This window comes from Haliaeetus leucocephalus, unplaced genomic scaffold, assembly GCF_000737465.1.
Source record: "Haliaeetus leucocephalus isolate CR32 unplaced genomic scaffold, Haliaeetus_leucocephalus-4.0 Scaffold195, whole genome shotgun sequence".
NCBI classification, from domain to species: domain Eukaryota; kingdom Metazoa; phylum Chordata; class Aves; order Accipitriformes; family Accipitridae; genus Haliaeetus; species Haliaeetus leucocephalus.
This window is the reverse complement of record NW_010972631.1, coordinates 7655829-7680866: the sequence shown is the minus strand read 5'-3', so window position 1 is coordinate 7680866 and position 25038 is coordinate 7655829. Positions and strand designations below refer to the sequence as shown.

The 25038-nt window shown below is 42.2% G+C and overlaps 1 protein-coding gene across 1 annotated transcript in view; it reads left to right on the top strand.

Annotated features, from left to right (window-relative positions):
* KCNQ5 (potassium voltage-gated channel, KQT-like subfamily, member 5) overlaps window positions 1-25038 on the top strand; it is a 283665-nt gene that overhangs the window by 238289 nt on the left and 20338 nt on the right. Inside the window, exons 6-10 of the mRNA XM_010565781.1 lie at window positions 7127-7237; window positions 9180-9275; window positions 12241-12335; window positions 13855-13881; window positions 22324-22544. Coding sequence (XP_010564083.1) covers window positions 7127-7237; window positions 9180-9275; window positions 12241-12335; window positions 13855-13881; window positions 22324-22544 — 550 coding nt within the window. The remainder of the gene's footprint in view (window positions 1-7126; window positions 7238-9179; window positions 9276-12240; window positions 12336-13854; window positions 13882-22323; window positions 22545-25038) is intronic.

Sequence of the window (25038 nt, the reverse complement as noted above, 5' to 3'; positions counted from 1 at the left end):
GAGGAACAAGTGTCAGGAAAGAAAGAGGGAAAAAATTCTCACATCAGCTTTGCGGTGAAGGGAAGAGTATCATCAGCACCCTTAGAATGATGTTGTTTCTCCCTCCTCTGTACCTAGAGCAGAAAAAGCAAGAATAAATATTCCTATTCTGGTTCAGCAGTGTTATTTTTACAGGTATAAAAGCCCTGATTTAGTTGAGCTCATGCTTAACTATCAAATCAATTGGTTTTCCTTTGTTGAAAACTGTGGGATCTAAGTACATGCCTGACTGCTTTTCTGAAAGAAGGAGGATTATAGGAATGCTTACATGTTTAAATAGACCAGGCTTTAAATGAACAATGATAAACTAGGTCTGAAATTTTGAAATTTTTTTTTAATGGCATAGTGTGTAGGGTTTTTTGCTTAAAAATGCCCTGTAGTGAGCTAGACGCCTGCACTGTGTGGGAGTTACTTAGGCAGCTTAAGAAACCTGCCCCAACAAAGCCTACGGCAGAGCCATTGCCAGGCAGTATAAACTGCTTTTCTTTTCCTTCTGATGCAGTAGAACAAACACCATGAGCTCCGACAGTGTCTGAGTAGTGACGTGATGCCCGTGAGATCATTAATACTGACATAACCTAGAGCACTCATTAGTTTTCCTGGAATAAGTGCAAGATCTGAACCAGCCTCTGCCACCTCTCCTCACCAGAGGGATGCAGAAATGAAGCTTTCGCACCTCAGACCTTCTGCTGACAAGACTTCATCTGCACTCAGTGGTATCCGCAGGCTCAGAGCACACGTAGACGGACCGTGCAAAAGCCCTTTCCAAAATGCTTGAAATCCTTGAGAAATATTTTTAATAAGTTTTGGTTACATTTTGAGCAAAGGTCAAGGTCATTGCCTATTAGTAGGATTAGTTTGGTTTTGTATTAGTATTTGTATTAGTTTGTATTTGAAGTTTGTTCATCGAAGGGTTAATCATTTGTTACACGTCTCCCCTAGAGACTAGATTTCTGTGTTACCAGTGCACAGAATTGGGAGCTTGGAAAAGCCAGACCTAGTAGGTCTTACTTGTGCATCTACAAATATACAAAAATATTTTTCCCGAAACTTGTTGCTTTAGGGCATCAAGACAGATCTCTGATAAAATACACATTTTTATCCTGTAATCCAAACACATGTAAAATTCATATCGGCTAAAGTCATGAGAGAAGGTTTTACCCTCGGTCCCCTCACTGCAGTTTATTTTGTTTCACTTTTCTTCAAAAGCTGAGGTCTAGGTTTGGCTTAAAGCTTTCTAACCTGCCTGGATTGATGCGGTTGGGAAGCATCTGGCTTGGGACGCTGGGGTCCTCGCTGATGGGTACCCTGGCTCCGGCGGTCTGCAAACACCGTTGCCCCTTCGGGGGTGGCAGTGGGGACGCGGTCCTGCGAGAGACCCTCCGGTGGCAGGGGATGGGTCTGGCAAGGCGGGTTTTCAGCCGCTCGATTCCTCTCCGCAAAGCCGTGGGTGACTTAGGGAGTTTGGACTAAGCAGAGGATTTTACCCCCCCGCCTGCTGGGGAAACCTATGGGTGAGGAACGGGATGGTCCCAGCAACCTCAGACCTCAACTCTGACATCTGGCTGAGGCTCAGGTTAGATCCAGATCCTTCTCCCTCAACAGCTCCGGCAGCAGGAACAAGGTCTTTATTTTAGAATTTGCTTCTCCACTACCTGCTGACTGCTATTTTTTAAGGAAAAGCCCCGCTAAAAAATAATCATTGTATAAAGTGGTGCTTAAAATATTTTGTACACTATGAAGTGAAAAAGTATGACTCATAGGTCAGATAAGTAGTGCAACTGAGAAAATAGGAATCTTTTCTTGACATCAGCAGGAAAAACAACAAACTGTAATCAAAAACCTGAAAACAATCTGTGTTGTATATTTCTATATCTTTTTTTCTTTCCCAAGTGTGTGACATGAATACATTTAAATTTTTAATGTGCTTAAGTGCACAAAGTTACTGAAAATCAGTGTTCCCCCTTACCTGTTATCTTTGCCATTTTAATAATAGTATTTTTTGTATAATATGTAAAACAGTATGTGGGAAATGCATAATGTGCTTCTTAGTCATGGTTGTTTTTACTGCCAGAGTAACCCACATGCAGATTTTGAAAAGGTCAGATTGTATGGCATTCTAGGGGAAATCAATGCTTAGCCTCATTGATTTGTTTATTTGCAAAAGTTGTTCTAACTTAAACCACAGAGCATCTACCAAATCCCAGACTGAATTCTGTGATGGCAGAGGTACAAGAAAGAAAAGACTCCACTGAAGTCAGGCAAAAATAGTCACCTTAAATTTCAGGCTTTTAGGGGCACTTTTGCCCCCCCTTACAAGACCAGACCCAGCATGCAGCAATTAACCCGTTCATCAATTCAAATTATTTGAGGGCCATACCCTGCTACGGTCATTTCACTGACTCCATTTCTGAAGCCTGCATTTTTGTGCTGAGATGAAAGGCAGGATATGGCATCCTGATATTTACATATGAATACTCCACCGTATTTGCAATTGCACGTTGTACTGTGCAATGCGCAGCTTAAACATCACGCTAATGTTACTGTTGTGAATATTCTTGGCGTTGGGGTCCCCTCAGTGCTGCCAAACACAACAGCACCCAACAGGGTGTGTTATATGAAGAGCTCAAGTTCAAAATGTGCTTTGGTAGAGAAGGTAAATTCATTTAGCAGAATAGAATAACCAAACTACACGGGAACAAAAGATCAATTTAAAAACTTAAGTATTTCAAAAGCAAACCATGCATGGTTTTCTGAGAACTGCTAGTGTTAGCTAGAACTGTGTGTGCTTATAGTGGCATTTAGTTTGTACGTTAATTAGTTTTACCTGCAGATGTAATGCAATTAAGATTCCTGCCTCTCTTGCACATTTGACAGAGTTTCTCTTAGTAAGTCATTATTTTCAAGTGGTGTCCAGTAGTTACAGTTGGATACAGAATGGCTCTGGCACTCCACAGTGACCTGTAGGTGAACAAAACATATTACACTGAATAATATTGTCACAATTACTAGCTCAAATGAGTTAATATCGATGACATTCTTCCCATTTAATGTAATGATAGCATGAGCGAACTACATTTTTTTCAGTTAATTGATGTCAGGTAAAGTTTCCAAAGGTAAATACTGCTAGCAGGACATAAAATGACATCAGAAAGAAATATTAGGGTAGAGAGGGGGGCCTCCTGGGTCCTATCTCGTCTAATTGAAGGCACCTAGCTTATATAATCACATTCATTATCATTATTATATTACCTCACTTACTATTAGCATATTTATTAGCTCCAGCAATGAGATACAACAGAAGTTCTATCATCTTTGTGAGTTCTGAGTCTAGCCAGATGACACTGCTTGCCCTGGCTGGTCTGTCCAGACACCTCATTTATAGAAGCAACCAAAACGGAGTGTTTTGCATCTGGTACACAAGATAGGACTCAGCTGGCTCGTTTAGCCATGTAGGAATGTGATTCAGTTGCTTGAACACAGACATACAGTGCCCTGGGAGATCTGCTGGAGGTCCGCTGCCTCTCCTGCGGGTGGTCCCTGTTCAGATGCCCTAGGGCGTCGCCGGTGGCACTAGACACTTCTGGCAAGCCCAAGTCCTACATTTTAGGATAGGATGAGTTACCCGCTGGAGGAATCTCTCTTTCCATTGCGGTGACCAGACATGCTAAACACCTAAGCATTTTATTTTTCAAGTTAGGTGAAATGAGTCCTGTACAGGTAAACTCTAAAGGATTTGGTTTATTGTCCTGGTTTAGGCTGTGCTGATCAGACACGGGGCTCCTCAGCTGGTATCCCCAGAAAGACATGATTTGCGCACCTAGTTATTTCTTTTACAGTATCTTGATCCTCTTTTTCACCACTTTGCTTCCTCTGACCAAGTCTCCTCTCAAATATACAACCTCTCCCTAATTACCTGCACAGGTTTCTTACAGATTTTGTAGTTCTGTCACCTCGTCACTCTTGGCCTTGTACGGTACCGCTGATGCCGTCACCTAGGTGCCATTGTCCTTGCAAGACTGTGATCCCTGAAAGGTCCCAAATAATTTCTGCCGGTCACCTTTGAACTTTGGTCACTTCTCCCTTAACCACCCATGGGATCCAACCTTCCCTCACAGTGCTAGCTGTAACTTCTCTCTGCTTCTTATGTTATTATCAGTGACGTCTGGAAATTTCTCATGTTGTCATGGTCTCACGTCCAGTAGTTTTCCACAGCCTGTTCAGTTAATTTAACCTCAGCATTATGCCAGTCAGGGCCTGGCCACTGGTTTAGTCATTTGCTTGCAGCACCAACAAAGATGCGGAGGATTATTCCTGAACTTGACCCTGAAGTTGTCTGGGAAAATATTTTCTTAGTTGTGTGATGAGAGGAACATAAAATGAAGATCAAACCCATTTGTCCAGTGTTGAGTAAGGCGATACGGCACGGTGCTGACACCTATACGCCCATGTAAAGACCATCCCGAGATAAAACAGCTCAATGTGAGCAAGAAGCCACTGATATTCTTAATCACAGACTGATACCATTAAGTCCTCAGGACCTGAAAGAATGAGGGGAAGGGCTTTAATATGGTCTTGTTATTTTCTTTGGATAAGTTCCAGAGATACAGTCTGTGTGACTGCTCCTGGTTTTGGATCGCTCCCAGATGTCGGATCCCAAAGGTTCAAGTTTATCTTTGACTTCTTCGGAAGACACTTCGGTGGCAATATCATTAATATGCAGATGACACTTAGTTCTGTTTCCTTCTTGTCAGCCCAGGCAGGAGATATCTCTGTACTTTCCAGCGTCTGGCAGAGATAGGGAGCTGGACAGAAGCCAAGAAACCAGGCTTGTTCCAGAGCCTCAAACTGTTTCGCAGTGGCTGTCCTGGAAGCGAATTTTGACAAACTTTTATTCAGGGATTCATTTGTTCAAGCGCTTCGCTGCTCTCAGGGTCTTAATAGCCTCAAAGTGTTCTGCACTTGCGCTCTGACGAGAAGAGCTGGGAAAACCTTCTTCAGCCGACAAAGGAAATCCAAATCGAGCCCCTCTGCCAGGGCAAGAGCGTGGTTGCATCAGCTCTTCAGGGAAAGAGGGAGCTGCCTTCCCATCTCCCTTCCTCCTTATCGCTCCATCTCAGCCACACGCTGCCTCGTGCAGGCTCTGGAATTCGTTAGGCACCTCCACGAGCTAACACAACTCACCGAAAGAGCAGAAACAAACCACGCAGAAACGTGGATAATTCTCTCCACCTTCCTGGGTTGCGTTGGCTCTCCAAAGAGTCCAGCAAAAGCCGGGGAGAGGGGATGGGGCAGGGAAGTGAAGAGGAGCAAGGAAGGAGAGCGAGACCTGATAAGCACGCGAGGTGGTGTGTCTGTGACCGGGCTAGCATTACAAAACTTGAGACTTGATAACCACTTGAAATTTCAGCTGCAGCCTTAGTTCAGCTCACTCTCTTTCAGTCACTATGGCGCTCTCAGGGTGAATTACACCCACAGCTTGTTCCCAACAATGGGAGCAATTAAAAGCACTGTTTACTATCTAGAGAGCCCTAAATAGTTGAAATCTAATTACTTCCAAAAGACTTTCCTTCTTTTGTCCTGTGGTGACCCCAGCATTAAATAGAATTGCTTTGGCCGTCTTGCCTAGGAATGAACTTTGAGGAAGCTGGAAGCAAAATAATGTCTCTAGAAGGCATTTTCCTGAAGAATTCGTTCCTGCCAGAATATTTGCTAAGCCTGAACTTGCCCACATTTGGTACACGATGTGAAATAATTCTCCGTGCACATGTTCTCCGCTAATAACAGGCTCTGGAGTCCTTGGCATTCAGCCTACCGTTGTCTATCTTTGTCCTTTAACAGCATGTGCCGTTGCCCGAGCATGTGCCCTGCCGCTTCCCACCCGCTCTTTGGAAATCCTCGGCTCTGCAGCGGGCTGGGTCCCCACTCCCCACGAGGGAAACGCAGAGCCGTGACTTTCTCCCACCAGCCCAGTCCCCAGGTTTGGGACAGGCACGCTTCCCAGGCCACGAATAGCCTGGAGGACGTTTCCTTGGGTCGGTGAAGACCCTCAGCCACACGCAGGCTTGAAGCCGGAATCTTTTGCCTTGGAGATACGGTTGGTAAACCACAACCACGCACCATTATCCCAGCGGCATTTGCATTTCTACGTTGCCCGTGGCCAACGAGTTGCACGTGGAGAGCCCTCCCACCAGTACCAAACTCCGGTGCTCCACGGCGCGGGTGCTGGCCTCCACAGCACAACTTTTGAAATATCTATGTGCTGAGCCTCTGACGACACCCACCAGGTGAAGGAATTGCAGATGCCATCCTCTTCCTCTCTGACCTCTCCCCACGTAGGTCCAAGCTAATGTTGTCCAACAGCCTGAGGTACCTCTGCATCTGCCGCGTAGTAGTCGTAGTCTTTGGACCTTCACATCAGGAGTGATATAGGTATACCTGAGCCTCTCATAAGGAAGGGGAAAGGACCAGGAACTTTACTTAAATTTCCTTCCAGCTACTGATTACTGGGGTTTGTGTTTCAGAAGATAATCCACTTCAAATTGTACTGATGGTCTTGTGGAAAATGCAGCTGCTGCTTGCTCTTCCTTTGACTTCATATCATCTGCGAACTTCAACTTCCTCCCTACTGTATTTTTCCACTATTATATTTGTGTAGTTGTGCAAATACATACAGTTATATTTCCCTGCAGAAAATAGGTGAAACACCTTTACGACCATGGAAAAGAACGCTTTTTTCTGCCCGACACAAGTAATTTCCCATCATTTGACTCAACTTTGAGATCCCAGACCTTCTGGTTTTGGGTTTTTTTAACCTATTTATTGCTTATTTAGGTGTTTTTCTCATATTTATTATTTATCTTGGTTTTATTCAGTGATAAACGGTATTAAGTTTTAATAGAAAAATGTATTAACATTAATTTATCTATGTTTGGTTTTCTTTTAGAAACAACTATATATATATATATATATATATGTCGTGTCTTGGATTATTTAGTGGAAACGCTGTTTCACACAACATAAATAATCTGCAACTAATCCCTCCGTGACTTCTGGTAAACCACGATGTTAATTCGTTTCTTTTTAGATCACATTGACAACCATTGGCTACGGAGACAAAACTCCTCTTACTTGGCTTGGAAGGTTGCTTTCTGCAGGATTTGCGCTACTTGGCATTTCTTTCTTTGCACTACCTGCTGTGAGTATGCCTATAAAATTTGTAAAAAGGTAATAGAAACTTCTGTAGCTCCTCCCGCTGTTATGATACAGCGTATCGTAGGAAGCTGAAGGCTGCTCTGTGACAACACTAGGGAACTGCTATCCAAAATCCAAACGAAAGGTTTGGGGTCATTGCTTGAATTTTGGGGAGTTTCTTTGGCATGGACAAAACTGGGAAATAATCCTAAATTGGGTAACATACTATTGTATATTGTTGAAATTCCTTTCTTTTTTATGAATTGTGGCTTATATATTACTGCTTTTCTTTCAGATTTTTGAAAAAAAAATCAGTTGATATGTTTTTCTGAGTTAGATTCTATTGAAAAAAATAGTGAGATATTTCTAATAGGTTGTCTTGTATGGCCATGTTCAGGCTACCAACAGAGAGTAGCAGAAGGGATTAAATCAACCAAAAGTTAATGTCGTTGAATGTAAAAATGCAACTATCATTTTCTGTGAATGATTGTAAATAAGCGTGACAGTTTATTTACATTGCTTTTATCAATGATCCAGAGACTTTAATAGAAATGGGAATCATCTAATAGCTAAAATATAGTGTAGCTTCAGAAATAACTTTTCATTTTTGTGAGTGAATTTCCTTTCTTTTTTAAATTAGTATTGAATAAGCATGAAGTCAGAAGTGACATTTGTATTTTGTTGTATTGCATCCAGTGCAACATATACAGAAAAGCAATACTTTAATACTCAGATTCAGTATCCATAGATCACTATAAAACATGTGTGTTGTAATAATACATTTGTTTTCAACCAGATAGACAAACCAAGATTAAAAGTCAGCATTTGCCAACAGCATTGAATCATCTGGTGTACTGCATTTGTTTCTTACTCTAAGTACAGAGAGTATTTCAGTATCTCTAGAGTATTATAATGCATTATGATTATGATTATAATTATAATACATTACCTGTTTGTGAATCTTTGACATTTAGTGGCAGCTACTGTAATTAATTCCCTTTGTCACCTAACAAGAAAGTTAGTTTTAGCAGGACTACAATGAACATGTTAAAGGTGAATAACCTTATATATTAGAGATGCCAGAAATTTTGTTCCTTGTGTAGTATCTACGTACAGATACTCATTTTCCTCATAAACACTTCAGTGTTGAGCCTGTCTGTAAAACAAGACATATGTGTGAATCTTGAGCATTTCTGATATTATTTTATCCTGACTAAAAATCAAGTGGAAATACTCTTTCTTACAATGCAGACATGCCCAGCAGAAATATTACACTCCTTGCAAGCCAAGGAGGGAAACATTCTCAATCTTTGGGTCTGTTCAGTAGCAGTCAAATTTATCTTACTTATTCAAAAGTAAAAAGGCTAAAAGGGGAGAGGTTTCATCATCAGCTTTTCATAGCCTATAGGATGAACAATGGGGATTATTTAGATAGGAAAGAGTGAGAAGAAATGGTCTTAAACTGTTAAGCAAGACATTTTCTAACTTTTCCAAAATCAAAAGTTATAATAAGCACTGCAGATACGGACTTTGCGGTCTGTATATATCTGGCATATCTGGCAGCTGGTCATTTCATCATCATTCCTGGCATAAGTTCCTCTGAATGTTCCTGCTTGATTTTATATATATATATGTACACACACATATATATATGTATATCCGCGTGGCCTTTAGAGTTGCAGGAACACAGTGTAGCACAAACCCAAGCAATGGTTGGGATGAGTGGCCACTGGGAGCACCACAGATGTTACCTCGTAAGTAAGGAGTCTCCTGCTTCACCAGGAAAGGGACACGGTTGTTAAGCCTTATACTGTCCTGTACTGTCATAAATGTGTTATCTGAAGCAATCATATGGCATAACGATCTTCACAAAATCTTTCTAGTTGATTATGTATGTTTGTTGAAAAAACTACCTACATAATGATAAATGACGTATTGTATTGCAGGGCATCCTTGGCTCAGGATTCGCTTTAAAAGTGCAGGAGCAGCATCGTCAGAAACACTTTGAGAAAAGGAGGAATCCAGCTGCCAGTCTAATTCAGGTAAATATGAAATCAGTGAAAAGATAATACTAGGTAATTTAAAGTACATATTGGAGCAAGTTTTATTATTTCAATTTGGAAATTTTGTGGAAATAACATTTAACAGATTGGTTAGTTTCATGAAATAATCTTGTGCAGTGATTGCCGTGTGTTGCCATAATTGTGTCTATAGCATTTCTATGTGTAGTTTTTGAGTTCTTCTATCCGTGCTGAAGAAACCAAGTCGAAGATGTCAATTGCATGCCTGCAGTTAGCGAATTACTTGGAAAAATAGAATTGATCCCTAGACAACCCAACTGACAGCACAGCACTCTTGCCTATATTAAGCTACTTTTCATCTAGTACAGGGTTTAGAGGGCTCCAATGAGTGATATACTTGGTGAAAATGAAGTGTGTCCCACCCAGAGAATTGCTTTTGCTGTTAGTCAGTTCAAAAGCTGGAAAAGTAGGCGCTAGCGATTCCAAAATGTCTGAGATTGTCTGAAGTGGTTTCAGCTCCAATATTGGCATGATGGTGCAGATCAACAATTGAGAAAGACTTTTTTTTAAGCGAAAGTGGCATGATATTTGTTAAACAGCTGCTTTTCATGGGTTTTTCCTTTATTAACAGTCCTAGTTAAAAATGAGAAAATCCTCTAAAGATTGATTTTGCACCAAGCTTTACTCTACTTGATGCACTGAAAAAACAAAGGGGGAAATAATCTTCTAGCATCCTAGTTTATTTTCTTGGGATCCCAAGCATTTTATGTTTACCATTTATGCTGGTTTTTTAGTTCTGAAATAATAAATGCAAATAAAGAAGCTGAGCATGAATATACTAGACTTCCCTGATAAGTTCAGGATAGATGCCAGGCTGTCTTTGAAGCATTCTTAAAGTTAATATATGTTTTCCATTATTACTGTTCAATGATTATTAAATACTAAATATTTGAGACGGCTGTTCAGCATTCACGTGTTCATTTTCAAGTTCAGCATTTTCAGTGATCTGGAAATTAATACAAACTTGCTGATGGAAATATTTGCCAATGGCAGAAGGCCTGGCAGAGTAGGAAAGATGAGGGCAGGCACACGGGAATGAACCCAAGGATGATCAGGGTGACTTTACAGGGTGGAGCAATTCCTGCCAAATGTCTCAATATGCCAAATACAAAACTTGATCTAGAAACAATGAATTCAGGCTCTTACAAGAGGCCTCTATCCCAGTACTAGTAACTCTGGGGAGGATTTGACCAAGGATGAGATACACAGATGAGAAAGAGTGGGAAAGAAGGGTCAAGAGCTTCATACAAGTTCCCAGCATGTTACTCCAGCTGGTTTATTATGGTCCTTAGGTACAGAACCAGAAAGGTAACAAGTAGGAGAAGGCTGATATTACCACTGTGTATGGTGATGCTGGTACTGACATGCTACGTACCAACTCAGCATCTGCAGTTTGTAAATGAGACTGGAAAATTGGAGAAAGCAAATAAAACATTGGAAAAAATGAGTCCAGGACTGGAGAAAATTTCATGTTTGTAAATGCAGGATGTGTCTGAACTGCATATCATTGTCTACTGTAACAGTGCCCAGGCTTTTTTAAATTGTCTGGTGTGGATATTGATAATGAACTACCTTGGAAATCAGTGTGCTGTAGCTTATCAGGATAATGTGTATTTTCTAATCAGCTACTCTGTAGAATTAGTCTGTGCTAACTCCTCTGTTGCCATAGATATACTGTCTGCTAGAGCCTTTACCTGACTTAAAGATAGCTAAGGTATCGCTATAGAAAACTGAAATATTTCATATGGACATACTTTTCTTAATTTCTTCAGTTTATAAGAAATATTCAGTGTGAATATTATTTGAACATCAAAGTCCAGAGAGGAAGTACTGAAACTTCCAGGACTATTTAATGTAGCAGACAGAAACATAACAAGTATCTCTGGCTATAAGCCAAACCCAAAGAGTTTCAAATTAAAAACAATGCAGAGATTTTTGACAATAAGAATGACCAACCAGTGGAACAATTTACAAAATAAGTGACAGGTTCTCCATCTGTAGATGAATACTAGATGTATTTCTGGGAGATATGCAGTAGGAAAACACAGACTCTGTACAAGAATACCTGGATGACATTTAACAGTTGACAATATACAGGAAAGCACAGATACTCAGCTAGTACAAATTAATATAGTTATGCTGACATCAGGGAAGCTGTTCCAGTTTGTAGAACCGAGGATCTGTCTTACTGTCTACGTGGCCTTATAAATCTAAATAGTGAATACATTTTCAATGCTATGCTTTGGTCACTCACCTTTGAAATTATTTGTTTCATGTTTTTGAACATTTAGCGGTGTTTCAAACCACAGAGAATACTTCTCTTTTCTTCTAAATGCTTTTTGTCTGGTTTTCATTATCATTTACAAAATGTATTATGACACTTTCTTTACCTCAGACTGCAAGTTTGTGTGGGTGTCCCCTATGGACTTGTCACCAATAAATCCCTGCGATGCTTTTTTGAGCACCTTTATGTGCTGAATATCTTCTGGTGCTTCCGCGAAGCCAGTAACTCTTACTTTATCGCGTAACGTGTACTGTGATTCACAAAAGTTTTGGTAGGTTTTTTACTGGTATTTCCTTAATCAACCTAATAGAGCACATCCCAGTCTGAGCAAAATCCCCTCTCTCTGTAATCAGTGCGGTGGCATGGTCACTTCATGTTCTTGGTTCCTTTGTGCTTTTCTATTGTTTCCCCATACCAGGCTTCTTGGCGGTTTTATTCTACCGACGCCAGCCGAACAAACCTGACAGCCACCTGGCGATATTATGAAAGTATTCTTCCTCCCCTCAGGCATGTATCAGTGCTATGAATGATAAAAGAAAGCCATGACTTGTATTGGTTACTAATCTGCTTTTCAATTTTTTGTTTCATCCCCTGCTCCCTCTTGCCTTGTTTTTTCTTTTTTACCATATATCCTGCACGTAGTGTGTATGGCGTAGTTATGCGGCTGATGAGAAATCGGTTTCCATTGCTACCTGGAAGCCTCATTTGAAGGCCTTGCATACCTGCAGCCCTACAAAGTAGGTACAAATATGGCAGCTGGTGCTGTTCTCGATGTCTGTTCAAGCTTATAGAGAATTACTATTTGTCTCTTTCGTCTTGTTTTGTCTTCTTAAGTCCTCTCATTAAAAATTTCACTAACAAATCAGATCAATATTATCTAGGAGCCCAGGACAGTGGGACAAATACAAACCATTGCCATTTAGCTAAGAAACACCACGTTTTCCCCCAAACTCACTCGTATATCAAGGTTTATGTCTCACCCAGTTCCAATTCTCTCTAAGGAGAAAAATACTAAGTTTAGTGCAGAGCCTGTTCCTTGACTTAATGTTATTTTTGTGCCCATGCCTCTGTGTCAGGCTGTGGCTGCAGATCTACCTTTCCAAAGGACGAGCGCCTCGAGGTATTCTGCAGGTGAATGCACTGGGGATTCTGCTCCTTTTCGTCATAACTTCTGATATATTCAGTATTTCCTTAGGGCAAACTACATCCTCAGTTACACACACAGTCAGTGGAAAATGACTAAAAAGACCTGATGTCACAGTTTGGCAGACAGGAAATATTTGCTGTCCTAGTCTGGGTGAGAATTCACAGAGCGCTGGCAGCCCAAGACTTCAATAATTCAGTACAAGATTTACCAGAAGGTAATAAGTTGACTGAGTCAATACGGGGCACAAGTCAGGAAGTAAAAGTGACTTGATAAAGATCAAAAAGGAGAGCGCTAAGAGCCTTATGGGAAAGCTCTGATAAGCATCCTAACTGTTGTTATTGCAGACAGTGCAAGAGAATTAGTGGTTTCTCTCAAAGCTGGGTGATGAACATCCACATGACAGTAAAAAGGTAATCGTGTGCCAGAAAGCTCAGCCAAAAAGAGGTTTGGCTGGGTACCCAAAGCTGATCTTTGAATTTCAAAGAGTTGACAAGAACAGAGCCATAAGTAATCCATTACCACAACTGTAACTCCAAAATGCTCCAAACTAAAAGGAGCATTTAAATTAAAAGTTACACGGAATATTGATTTTTGATATATACAAACAGGTTGAAGGCAGCATTGGTATAAATGGATGGATATAAAATTACATAAATAATGAAGCTGTATCCCACCTAAAATATTCTAAAATATGACTGTCCCTCAAAAGTGCATCTACTTGTTATTTTAAATAAGCGTATTGCTGTGCTATCCTAAAATTAAACCTTTTTATTTACCAGAGATAACTTTATCTAATAAGAGCCTACAGCTTTCTGTTATATATGTGTCAGCAATGCATTTTGCCTAAGTGCTTTGCCAACTCAGTCTGCAGTGGTATGTACTAAGCATGTTATGCATGTGTTAAAACAACCGAGAAGTTTCTTTTTCAGAAGCATTGTAGTTACGAGTCTTGCTTGAATGTTTTTGTGGTTGCAATGTAACGTGTGTGTTGTACGTTAATTAATATATCCATTTATGTTTATCATATATCTAACATCATCTGTAACTAAGTAATGTGATTACTATCTGCATAACAAGTATGTTTTTCCCTCCCACTCCCTGACCTGAAGAAAAGAACAAGGGGAAGCTTCTAGCAGGTTTGTAGTTTCTTTTATTTCTTTATCTGTGAAATCGCTGCTTCTTAACGCCTTGTAGATGTCTCAGGTTCTATACAGTAGGTTCAATGAACTGTAACTGTTGACTGATAACAATCCCAAACTGCATTTTTTTAAACTTTGTATCGATAGACTAATGCTGCTGAAATTGGCTTCTTTGTCCCAGTTTTTGTGTGGAAAAACAAGGCCATTTTTTGCTTTTCCACTGCGGGGGGAAGCCCAGTTCGAACATAGGCAGGGAAGCGAGTGGAGCAGCCTCCCCACACCCAGCTCCTAGGCAAGGATGCGGCCCCTGGCTTCTGCCATAAAATCGATGCTCCCGCCTTCCAGGAATCCCCACGGAATCTACGGTCACGTAGTTGAATTTGGCTTTGTGAAGGAGCCCACCACCCCCCCGGTCGCAGGAGGAGGACCCCCCCCGACTGTCACCTTGGCGAGGGTCCGTGCTGCCTTGCGGGAGCATCCTCGGGGCTCCCTTCGGCAGGTGGGATTTCCACCCCGCCGGGATCCTCGCTCTGTAAAGAAAGCCCTGGAGAGGCCCGGTCCTAAGGCAGGAGGAGGAGATGCTGCTCTTGGCCGTATTTCTAGCTCGAATCCTTAGGGATGGGAAAGGACTCGGTGGCTACAAGAGAAATTACGCTACCTCCGAAACTCGTTAGGGGCGGGAGTCGGCGGGCGTTCGGCAGCCGGCGCCGCGGTATCGGCACGATCGGAGCATAGCGGAGTTTACCTCCGAGCAGAAAACGATGAAAACACAAGGAAAAAAAGTGTCGGTGACACATCAACCCCCGAAATAGATCCGCCCTCGAGTTGCACTGCGGTTCACAAACTCTTCTGGGCTATCCAGTCACCTGTGAGGAGTCTGAGCACCGCGGACCTCACGCACAAACAGGGCTGTAATATCTTCACATCAATCACCCGTTCCACTTTCCAGACTGCTCCTCCGGCGCCCGACTCCGTCCTTTCCCCCCATGGGCACGTAACTGCTGTTAGTGTCACAGTAACTCCAGGGCACTGGATTTGCTCCGAGATGTCCCTCAAGAGCACTTCACCTGCTCCATCAGTTCTGTGACTTCTCATATAAGTTACGTTCACAGGCTTGCTAGCAACGTATTGATCTCATTAATTTATTACAGCCTGACCCAAACTTTTTGCGCTTACCAGCCGTATTTCCTACTCTTTCAACAGCAACATTTAACATTGACTTCAGCTTTTTTAAAGGTGAGACTGAAGCTGGCAGTAAATGAGTACATACCTCCAAAACAGGGATTTGTGCGGATGGGAGATGTTATTCCCAGTCGTACCTGCAAGCACTTAAAGAGACAAATTTACTTACAAAGTAGAAGCTAGACGCAAAAAAAACCCCAGCTGTCAAAACTATATTACATGCTCCGTGTTAGTGATAACTGTTGTGGTCTTAAATGATTCGGCCAGATTTTTTCACCGAATGGAAGATGTTTGTCCCTTCAGAAACTCTTAACTAATATGTGCACTGCTGCAAATTAGTGTAGGTATAAAAATGAACTAGTTAACTCCCATGATCCTGGTCTACAGTAAAAACCCTAAGGACCACTCAGTGCCTTTTAAAAAAGGTGCGTTTTGTCAGTGGCCGGTTATTGTTCTTATGGTGATATATTGCTGTATGTTTGTGCCACTTAAAATACGTGTGGTGTATGTGGTCTTTTGTGGTAAAAATGTAAATGCAAACTGCTGCAATGTACTTTGAGATAACTGTCCTCGACTGTTTAACTTCTTTCTTACCGCAATGCTGAGTGACTTGCATGGGATGTTATGTGAACAAAGTAAGCTGCTTCTTGCTTCACTCTTTAAATGAAGATGTGTTTGCACAAGTAGTGCATTGGATTGCTTTCTGAGTATGCTCTTTGCTCTGTACTCCATTCTAGTAACAGTGGAGAAAAACTTTTACTACTTTAGGGAAAAGTTAATTATTTTCTTTCCTACCAAAATGACTTTTATATTTACAGAAATGAATCCTTGCGTTTTGTCATGTATAGACCTACAGTCTTTCATTAGGTAACTAAATGTTGCTGTGCATTTGAGTTGAGAGAGCTGTGCTTATGAGGCTGTAGCTTCATATTGATTTTAAGAAAAATATGTATGTTGTATTTCTCAAAATATTATACACAAGTATTCTAATTAATCATTTATGAAAAGTAATAGTAGCCAACCTCTCTGGTATATCCACGCTGTAAATTAGATGTTTCTATAAATCAGTTCTAGACATCTGCAAGTTATTTAAAAAGCCTGTATGTTAAATTCTACGTATCTACAAATGCACAAACTGAATGCAAATAATCTTTATTCCTGTTCAATTATACAATGTGGCTGAAATTCTTCCTGTGCAGGAAACTAGACCAACACTGATGAGTCTTACAACATCCTGAGAGCATAAGCAGTCTTAAGCTGTGTGTAGGACACGCATTGGGTGTCTGCAAAGGGTGAACGTCACCCATCCAGTGTTGTAACTAGTGAGCCGGAATAGGAATTCCCTATTCAGACAACTCTCTCTGATGCAATAAGGAGGAGTTTTGCCAGTATAGGAGCTTGGGGGAAAAACTCATCCCTGCTCCGAGGGAAACAAGTAAATTATACTCTGCAATTCTCTCCACCTCCTATACCGTATCTGTTTCTAAAAGTAGATTTATTGTAAACTCTCTGCATGCACCATATGAAAAAGAAATTGCCAGTGATGCAGAATCTAAGTTGAGGTGGAAATCCTAACCCCTTACCTAGCAGTGGAATGCTTAGTAACACGGTCCTCTATCTCCCCTCACTCCTAGTAAGCTTTGTAGTAATAAACAGAAGCTCTTCAGGATGTACACCCCTCGGAAACATAGGTATTCAGCATCCTGCCTATTCACATGATGTTTGAGAATGCCAACTAACATCAGGTGCATGATCCATTTACTTCCTCTCCGTAGTGCTTTAAAGTTCCTTACTTCTCCAAAGGAGGTTTCTTAATTTATTTATTTTTAACTGCTTGTAATTCCCTTGTTGCTTGTTGCCTGCAATGACATTAATACGATGGCAATAGTCCCAATTCTTTGAGGCTTATCTGGTCGGACAATTGCAGTGCGCAGCACGCCGCAGTTTGCCGAAGCCCGGTTCCCCTTTCTCTGCCTGAGACTTGAACTTTTGGAATGCATTACCCTGCGGAGATCTAAATCTGGGGTTGAATATTTGGGTGAAGACACTTCCCCAAGTCCAAGAGGATTTTTATAACCATAGCAGTTGAGTTCTCCATCTAATAATTAGTGGGGAATATTAAACTATAACACGCTAGGCAATACCAGCAGTCAAAATGTGCAACTGTTGTTGAGAAGAATCCCCTTGGACACAGCCCGCGGAAGCTGTGCCTGCGTCCTGTACTAGAAGGTAGAGGAATGCATGTGAAATCAACCATCTGCTTCAGCTGAATTCTGGGGAAATTGTGTCTCTTACCAAAAATGGTAATTCCTAGAGGGATGGATCTTATGGGAAGAAACCCTTGAGTTATAGCTCAAGCTTATTACAATTTTTTTTGTACTTTTTAAAAATAATTTAAAAGACAATAGAAGTACAAATTGATGATAGAAAAAGGAGATAAAAAATAGTTTCTCTTCATCTGGAAACTGTTTTGGAAAAGGAAAAAATACACAAACCCCCTGAAATTCTTTTATTTTTTCTGTTTGACGATTGAACTTTAAGACATTATGTCCCTGAAATTCTTGTTATTACTCATTGAAGGTATGAGATATAACACTACATTTCTTGGGTTCATGGTCCTAGCATGAGACTGGTGGAGAAATCTTGAATGTTTGAACTTCAGGCCTCACTGTCCTATCCATTGCATTTGTATTTGTTCAACTTAGCTTAATTTCAGTAAAGTCATCTGTAGGCTTGGTAAGAATCAACAGCTGTATTAATTGGAAGTTAACTGCTGAAAATTGGCACGTACGTTTGCTTGCTGTTGTTTGCCATGGGTGATAATTTTTGGCAGTTCTAGCTTCTGTCTCGACTCGAGATCCAAAGCATTCTCCCTCGCCCTCAGGCCCTCCAGTTACTTCTGATTCATTTCAATTTCTTCCTATTCCCGTTTCCACCAGCCGGCTCAGTATGAAAAGCTGAAAAACAAAACATAAATTGTGACTAGTAGCAAGCAGTTGTGCTGCAGGTCTGAAGCTGTAGCAGGGCAGAAGATAAACTTGACCAGAAATGCGGGAAGGTAGGCAGGGAAGTAGGGGAGTGGGACTGGGAGGCAAAAAGATGCTCAGTTAACCAAAAAGTATAGTAAGATGGTCCCTGGAAGACAGACAGAGCTGTGAGTACGGGGGAGAAAGGCAAAGATTTGTAGGCATTTATCGATTAAACCAAAATCTTTTCAAGTCTAGCCATTTGGTCCAGCAGAGAAGTGTTCCTTCCCCCTGCAGTGAAGCTACAGTGACCTCTAGTGTCCCTGAACACCTCTTCCCTCATAAATCAGGCGGAAAAGATGGAATTTAAAAAAGAAAAAATAAGAACTAGAAAGTCCTTTCCTATCTCAGGGAAGTGAAAGGCTCATGCATGCATTGATGGGAAGAATAAGCAGTAAGATCCTACGAGTGACTTTCCAGAAGGCAAACAAATCGAGAAGATCACTTGCTTTTTTCCCACAGGTGCCAGTTGTAATTGATCTCCACTAAAAGATGCTTCAAAGCTCCAGGGTTACCGACACAAATATATTCCACAATTTGCAACCTGCATGAACAGAGGAGCGATAGGTCCAAAGAGATTAACATTGCCGGGGAAGATTGTAATAGGAAGCAAATCCGTATATAAACCAAATGGGATAAACTATCAGTCATGTAAGGTACAAGCAATGATGGACAGGCAGACATCTAAAGGAATGCAGAGATGACTGGACACAGCTGCGGTTCTCTCAGATCCTTGTCATTTAGGGGTGACTCAGGAACTTGTGTAATTTCATTTTCCTGATTCTTTCTCGTGATTTTTGCCTTTTGGACCAACATTCAACTTAAAGTTTGGGAGTGCTTACAGGGGTATGTGAATTTCCAATGGGCATTAACAGGTTTGCATTAACTCAAGGGATTTCCTTTGGATATCATATAAAAAGAGAGGAGAAAAGGGGCGAGAGAAAAATGGAATAGACTAGGTCCTGCAAGAGGTGAAGGATTTTTAGCATGGCACTGGACAGTGCTAATCCAACCAGCATTAAATCAAAGGGCCCTAAGGGCTTCAGTGGCAACTGATTCAAGTGCAGAATGCCCAAAGATGCTTGAAAAGGCATAAGATGATCTCCACTCTGTATCTCTAACACTATCTATCTCTACCACTATTGCAACAGAGAATCAAGAGCCAGGGACTACGTAGCCTAAAAGGAAAGGGACTTTCACTGTGGGAAAAAGCCTGGTCAGGAAGCCCCCCAGACACTCTGACTCAGTTATTCCTCCATCTTCTGTTATTTATCATATATAGGAGAGCCCCGTGGCAGCGTGCTCCCAAGGACAGCAGCTTTCTTCTCCCAAGCATGAATTCTCCACTGCTGCAAGTCATACAATTTATGCCTGCGCTGAGTAGGACCCAGTGACTTCAGGAACATTTCCCACCAGTCTCAAAATAGGAACAGGGATCCAAGAAGCGAAGAACTGTTATAACCAGTGTCTTTGTTGAAACTCTCAAGATGCAAAATAGAGTTTCCAAACCACGCTTCCTTCAGGGGCTGCGTTTCTCTTCACGATGCAGCATCCTCCGCATGGACCCTTGGCATGCCATTACATTGCCATTGCTACAAAGCAGATTTTTTTTTTTTTTTTTTGAAGTATGAGGTCTGCATTTTAAATTAATATTTTCATTCTCAGTGTTGCACTTTTGAAAAATGTCTCTAGTACAGATGAAGTGTCTACTGTTCCTTTCACCATTGCCTCATTGCTTTGATTTGAAGAACTAAAGATATTCAGGTTAAGTAGCCATTGTGTACCATTCAGCTTTTATAAATGAAATAACCCTGTGTACAAATCATTTAATGGCAGCCATTGCTTTCATTAGTACAAATTAATTGACAGAGCAACACGTATGCTTTTTTCATTTTTTTACTTTCATTTTTATATTGGAATTAATGGGATTATAAAAAATATGGTCCATACTGATCATTTTTATGGCTATTTTATCATTTTTCCTTTGATTTTAATTAGTGCAACAGGAAGAGAGCTGTCCAGAAACTTTTTTACTCTAAGATTTGTCAAAAAAAATATAATTTGATTTCACGCTTCAATAGCAAATACAATTTGAGCCATAAGAGGAGTTAAAAAAAGCACAAGGGACACATGCCTAGGAATAATATCTATAATAAGAAGTCCATTTTGATTCTGTTGCTCATGCTGTATAGTATGACAATGCAATAACGTGGTTAATAAATATTTTACAGCTTGTATTTTCATTAAGGTGCACAATGCAAAAGATTCCTGAGCTGAAATGTAATTCAGTCTTGAAACGTAATTTGTATTGAAAATTAAATTTTAGAACTCACTTTTCTGTCAAAGAGTCAGTTCTGTGCGTCTTTTGTATTGCATATGCAACAGCACACAGTACTGCAGGTCTGGGTAACAATTTGCAATAGAAATAGATAACATTTCCAGCACCGTGATGTGTTTATTTCAACAATTGCTTACTCTGGGCAAGGGAAGAAGGGGATTACATTCAGAAATTATAGTAAAGGTGTTCTTTCAAGTGATCCAACATGCCATATAGAAAAACATTTATCTAATAATCTTTCTATTGATGTGCTCATTTTTTAGCATTCTTGAAAATTATCTCATTATAAGCTTCCCAGCATGTGCTTTGCCTGCTACAAACTGCATCCTTTCTGCTCTCAGTGATGTTTGTATTCAGAATGAAATGCTGTGCTATGCATGGATAAAGATATCTGATGATCTCAACATTTCACAGCCACTGAAGTTTATAACTACTTTCCATCTCATATAATTATGTATTAACACTGTATTTTCAGAGTGCAGTAGGTTAAACACCTAAGGACCACATAGTCTATGTTAGCGTTAGCTAATTAGCTGCAGAATTCATTCCTGTTGAAAACATCTTACGGGCTTGCTGAAGTTAAACGCAAAGACTTTGAGAGTACTAGAAAGTGTCTTAACTTCAAGTACAATTATAATTTACAGGTAGACAGTCTTTGCTATAGCTGTTTTAAAAGCACCCCCGAAGCCTACAGTGGGGCAGTAGGACTGCAAGACCCAGTAACGTCATACCACGAGCAGCTACTGCCTTGCTCCCATCATCTCTCCCCTTGCAAGAACAGGACCACTGATCAAGACGACCATTCCCTTGTACAGGCGATTGAACTTAACCTTGTACCTAAAACAAGGTTTCCAAACCTTGGTATCGGACTTCCTTGCTGTTTCCCCTTTGTGCCTTCTGCTACAGGAAGAGACAAACAAAAGCAAAAACATTAAATAATGAAAAAGCATAGGTAGATAGTCACGGTGACCACAGGATGTTCATCGGGTACGTCTGAACATGAACAAAGGTAATTTAAGCACTGGGAGGTAGAAAATCTACATATCTACATATACATTATAAGCACAGGAGGGAAAAAAAAAATCAGCTTATAATTGGCCAACTCTAAGATGACAGGGCCACCACTGATCCAGCAGTCACAGTCATGAGCTTGGCTGGGCTCTTGTACCTGCCCTAAAGCGCCTTTCCAATACCACCTGCAGGTAGTCAGCTCCCAGCGTAATCTCCAGCAATGACTTTAGTGAGCACAGCGTATCATTACATTTCCATTAATTGGTCATCACGCTGTTTCTTGGATGTTTTGTTAATTTTGGTTTCATCTTGTCCAAGTAAGTGCTGTAACAAGGAATTCTGGATATCAGTGATCACTAACAATGCGTATGAAATGTTGCAAGTGCCACATCTTGAAAAAGCATGAGTATACTAACAGTATTTTTGCCTGCTTAAAAAAAAAACCAAACAATACTACATGGCATGCAGTAATAATAGAATACATTTTGTTCTTGTTTATCTGAAGAGATGGCCAGAAATGCACTGAGCTGGGCTGACTAAGATGGAAATAAACCTATTTAAAATTCAAGGAACAGAAAAAAACCCAAAATCTTAGCGATTAATGTATAATAATTGGGTGAAATTTGTTTCTATTTGTTAATTTTAATTTCCTTAAGATTATTTTGTACTGTAAGATAGACTGCCATTGACAATGCCTCTATCAAAATTTATACCAAATCAGTTTCATTCCCAAATGAAATACATTCAACGAAAATAAAAGTGTGTAAGAAACAGATTCATACCATTGAGAATTTCTAGAAATTATTTTCCATTATCATATGGTAGAAAAAAAGAAACGGAGTGAAGGCACTATGAAATAAAATACATTTCTCTTCTTCACAGTCAAAAGCTAAGTTTTAAGGAGCGGGTCCGGATGGCCAGCCCACGAGGTCAAAGTATAAAGAACAGGCAGTCTTCAGTTGGAGATCGCCGGTCACCAAGTGCCGACATTGCCACCGAGGGCAGCCCAACCAAAGTCCAGAAGAGCTGGAGCTTCAACGACCGAACCCGCTTCAGGCCCTCGCTGCGGCTGAAGAGCTCGCAGCCCAAACCCGTGGTCGACGGTAGGAGTTTTTCATGCCTCGTTGGCCATTGTGTGCTGCTCCCAGCCCGCTCACGCTCTCGCACGCCCGTGCGGTGAACGCAACCCGGTTTTGGAAAGCAGAAAGAACTGTTATTTGGGGGCAGAGGCATGAGAAAGCCTTAGCCTGCTTCAAAGAGCGTGCCAGCGCGGGGGGGGGTTTACTAAGAAATCTTGTGTCGGTGGTGCGTAGGACACAACTGGTGGAAAAAGGAGGTCAGTACGGATAACCGCGGGTGGGCTAAACGCATCCCATGGATTTGGCGGCAGCGGCTCCGCCGGCCCGGCCCTTTTTCCACCGCCACGGGCCTCCGGGGCCCAAACCCGCTGCCCCTCGCTGGCGAGCCGCCCACCAAGGCCAACGCTGCGTTGGCCACCCCTTTGCCAGCCGAGAGCACGGTCTGTATGGCACCGGTCCCCTCAGGCAGGGGAGCTTGCCGAGGAGCTGGGAAGGTCCCTCTTACCTCCACCGGCGATACCTTCACCTGCCACCAAGTGATAGACCGCTGGGTGCTTTAAGTTCTACAGGGTTGTGTCTGGTTTGGTAGGGCGGGCGGCTTTAGCAAAAAAAACCCAGCGCTATTGCTTTTAGGCATTGCTGTCTAAAGGGTATTTTAGAGGTAGGAAGGACTCCTACCATGCGAAGAAGCGGATCTTGGTGAAAATGGCTCACCGGCCCCGCGGCAGGCAAGAACATAGCCTTTCCCGCGTGCCGCCTGCCGTGCTGCCCCTCTCTGCTCTCTAGCTATGGTCCTCTCCGGCATTAAACTAGCCAGCGTTCAGGCAAAGATCTTCATCTGCCAAAGCCTGCCAAACCAGAGACGGTGAGTGCCCTAACCAGGGAGCGGCGAAGTGGGTGAGAGCAGCCCCCCGACAGGCAGGAGCCGAGGACACGAGATGAGCCCAAGCCCTGTAAGGGACGGGTCCTGTGCTCACACAGCTCTGGGGGTACCGCTGCCCCACGGGATTTGGATTTGGGTTTCTCCATTCACATTTTTTCCCAACTTGTTGACATTTTGTTCTTTCTTGTGGGGAACCCCGAGGTGGAAAGTAAGGGAACCAAACTGATGGGCCACAACAGGAGGCAGTGGCCCTGGTTGTATGGGAAAGGCGCAACGTAAATCATTTGACCCAAGTAAAGAGATGTCATTTTAAACTCTTTCTACGGTGGCAATCACGCGTGTTCCATCCAACAATTGTGGTAAAACTAATTAGACAGAAGCGCGACTTCGGTGTCCGCTTCCTTTTCAAGAGCACATATTTATCACAGACATGTAGGCTGCAAAATACCCGTTGAACTGAAATGCCCCATCCCTCGGCTGAGGACGTCCTACGCAACACATCTCTTCAGGAAAAGCCTGGGTAAATAAACATTTCCTGGAGGGCAAACAAGACGAACCGACAGCGTTTGCTAAGGTCACGGTTGCGGGCTAGCCCTCCCCTGCGGAGACCTCTCAGATGCACAAAATCCCAAATTTGGCTGCATTACAGCGAGCTACTGGGGTGTACCAGCCACCAGGCTGCTCTCCAGGTGGCTCAGCGCTCCTGGCTCCGTGCTGGGGCAGGGGCCCTGGCTCGTGTCCCACGGCAGCTGCGGCACGGGCGCTGTGGGACGCTGGCCTGGGTCTCACGCTGACGTGGAGCTGGGACGGGGCCACTTGCTCCACGATGGGAAGTGAGAAATGCTCTAAGTGCCAGCGTGGGGTTGAAGCTACCCTCTCTAAATTTAGGCTCCCGACATAACCACTTATATAGCGCAAGTATCTCCCCAAAACCGCGCCAGAAGTGATTTCATAGGTTAAACCCCTGTAACTCGCACCGCGCCTGGAAGTGACCTAAGAAGAGAGTAATTTGTTGAGCACACTCCCGGGGTATCAGCGGCTCACTTCTGCTCCAGCCCTGCAGCCTGCACCTCACTCAAGCATCCGTTTAGATTTTCACGAGCCCATTTGTCACAGAAACATTTCCTCGGCGCGTCCTCTTATTTTGTCCTGTACGTATTGTCGTTAATAGCAATGATCCGCACGAGAAGATCGTGTTCCCTCTTATTGTCTCCCTTCCACGGAAAAGGTGGCATAAACGGCACCTTGGACATATCTGTAGATAAAAGATAATGGCAACAGCAGAGCATTCCTTGCTGCGCGTAAACCCTTAAAGATCTTCCCGCGCCTCGGGGCGAGCGCAGCCTGTTTCCTGGTCAGCGGTTTCCAGCTACTAGTCCACCCTTATGAACTGGGGCCAACAGATATGACCAATTTCTCATCCGTGGCAGAAGGAACAGCTTCCATTGTCTCCAGCTTTTAGGCGAACGCCAAGTTTCCACTCTGGGACCTCGTCCAGCTACTTCTAGGACTGGTATCATCAGAGAGATGTCCAGTGTGCTCACTGCTGAGAGGCAGCTCCCTGCTGCCTTGCCCAGTCCATTGCTGAAAAAGTCAGGCACTACCAACCTTGATTTCTTTTTTTTTTTTTTCTGG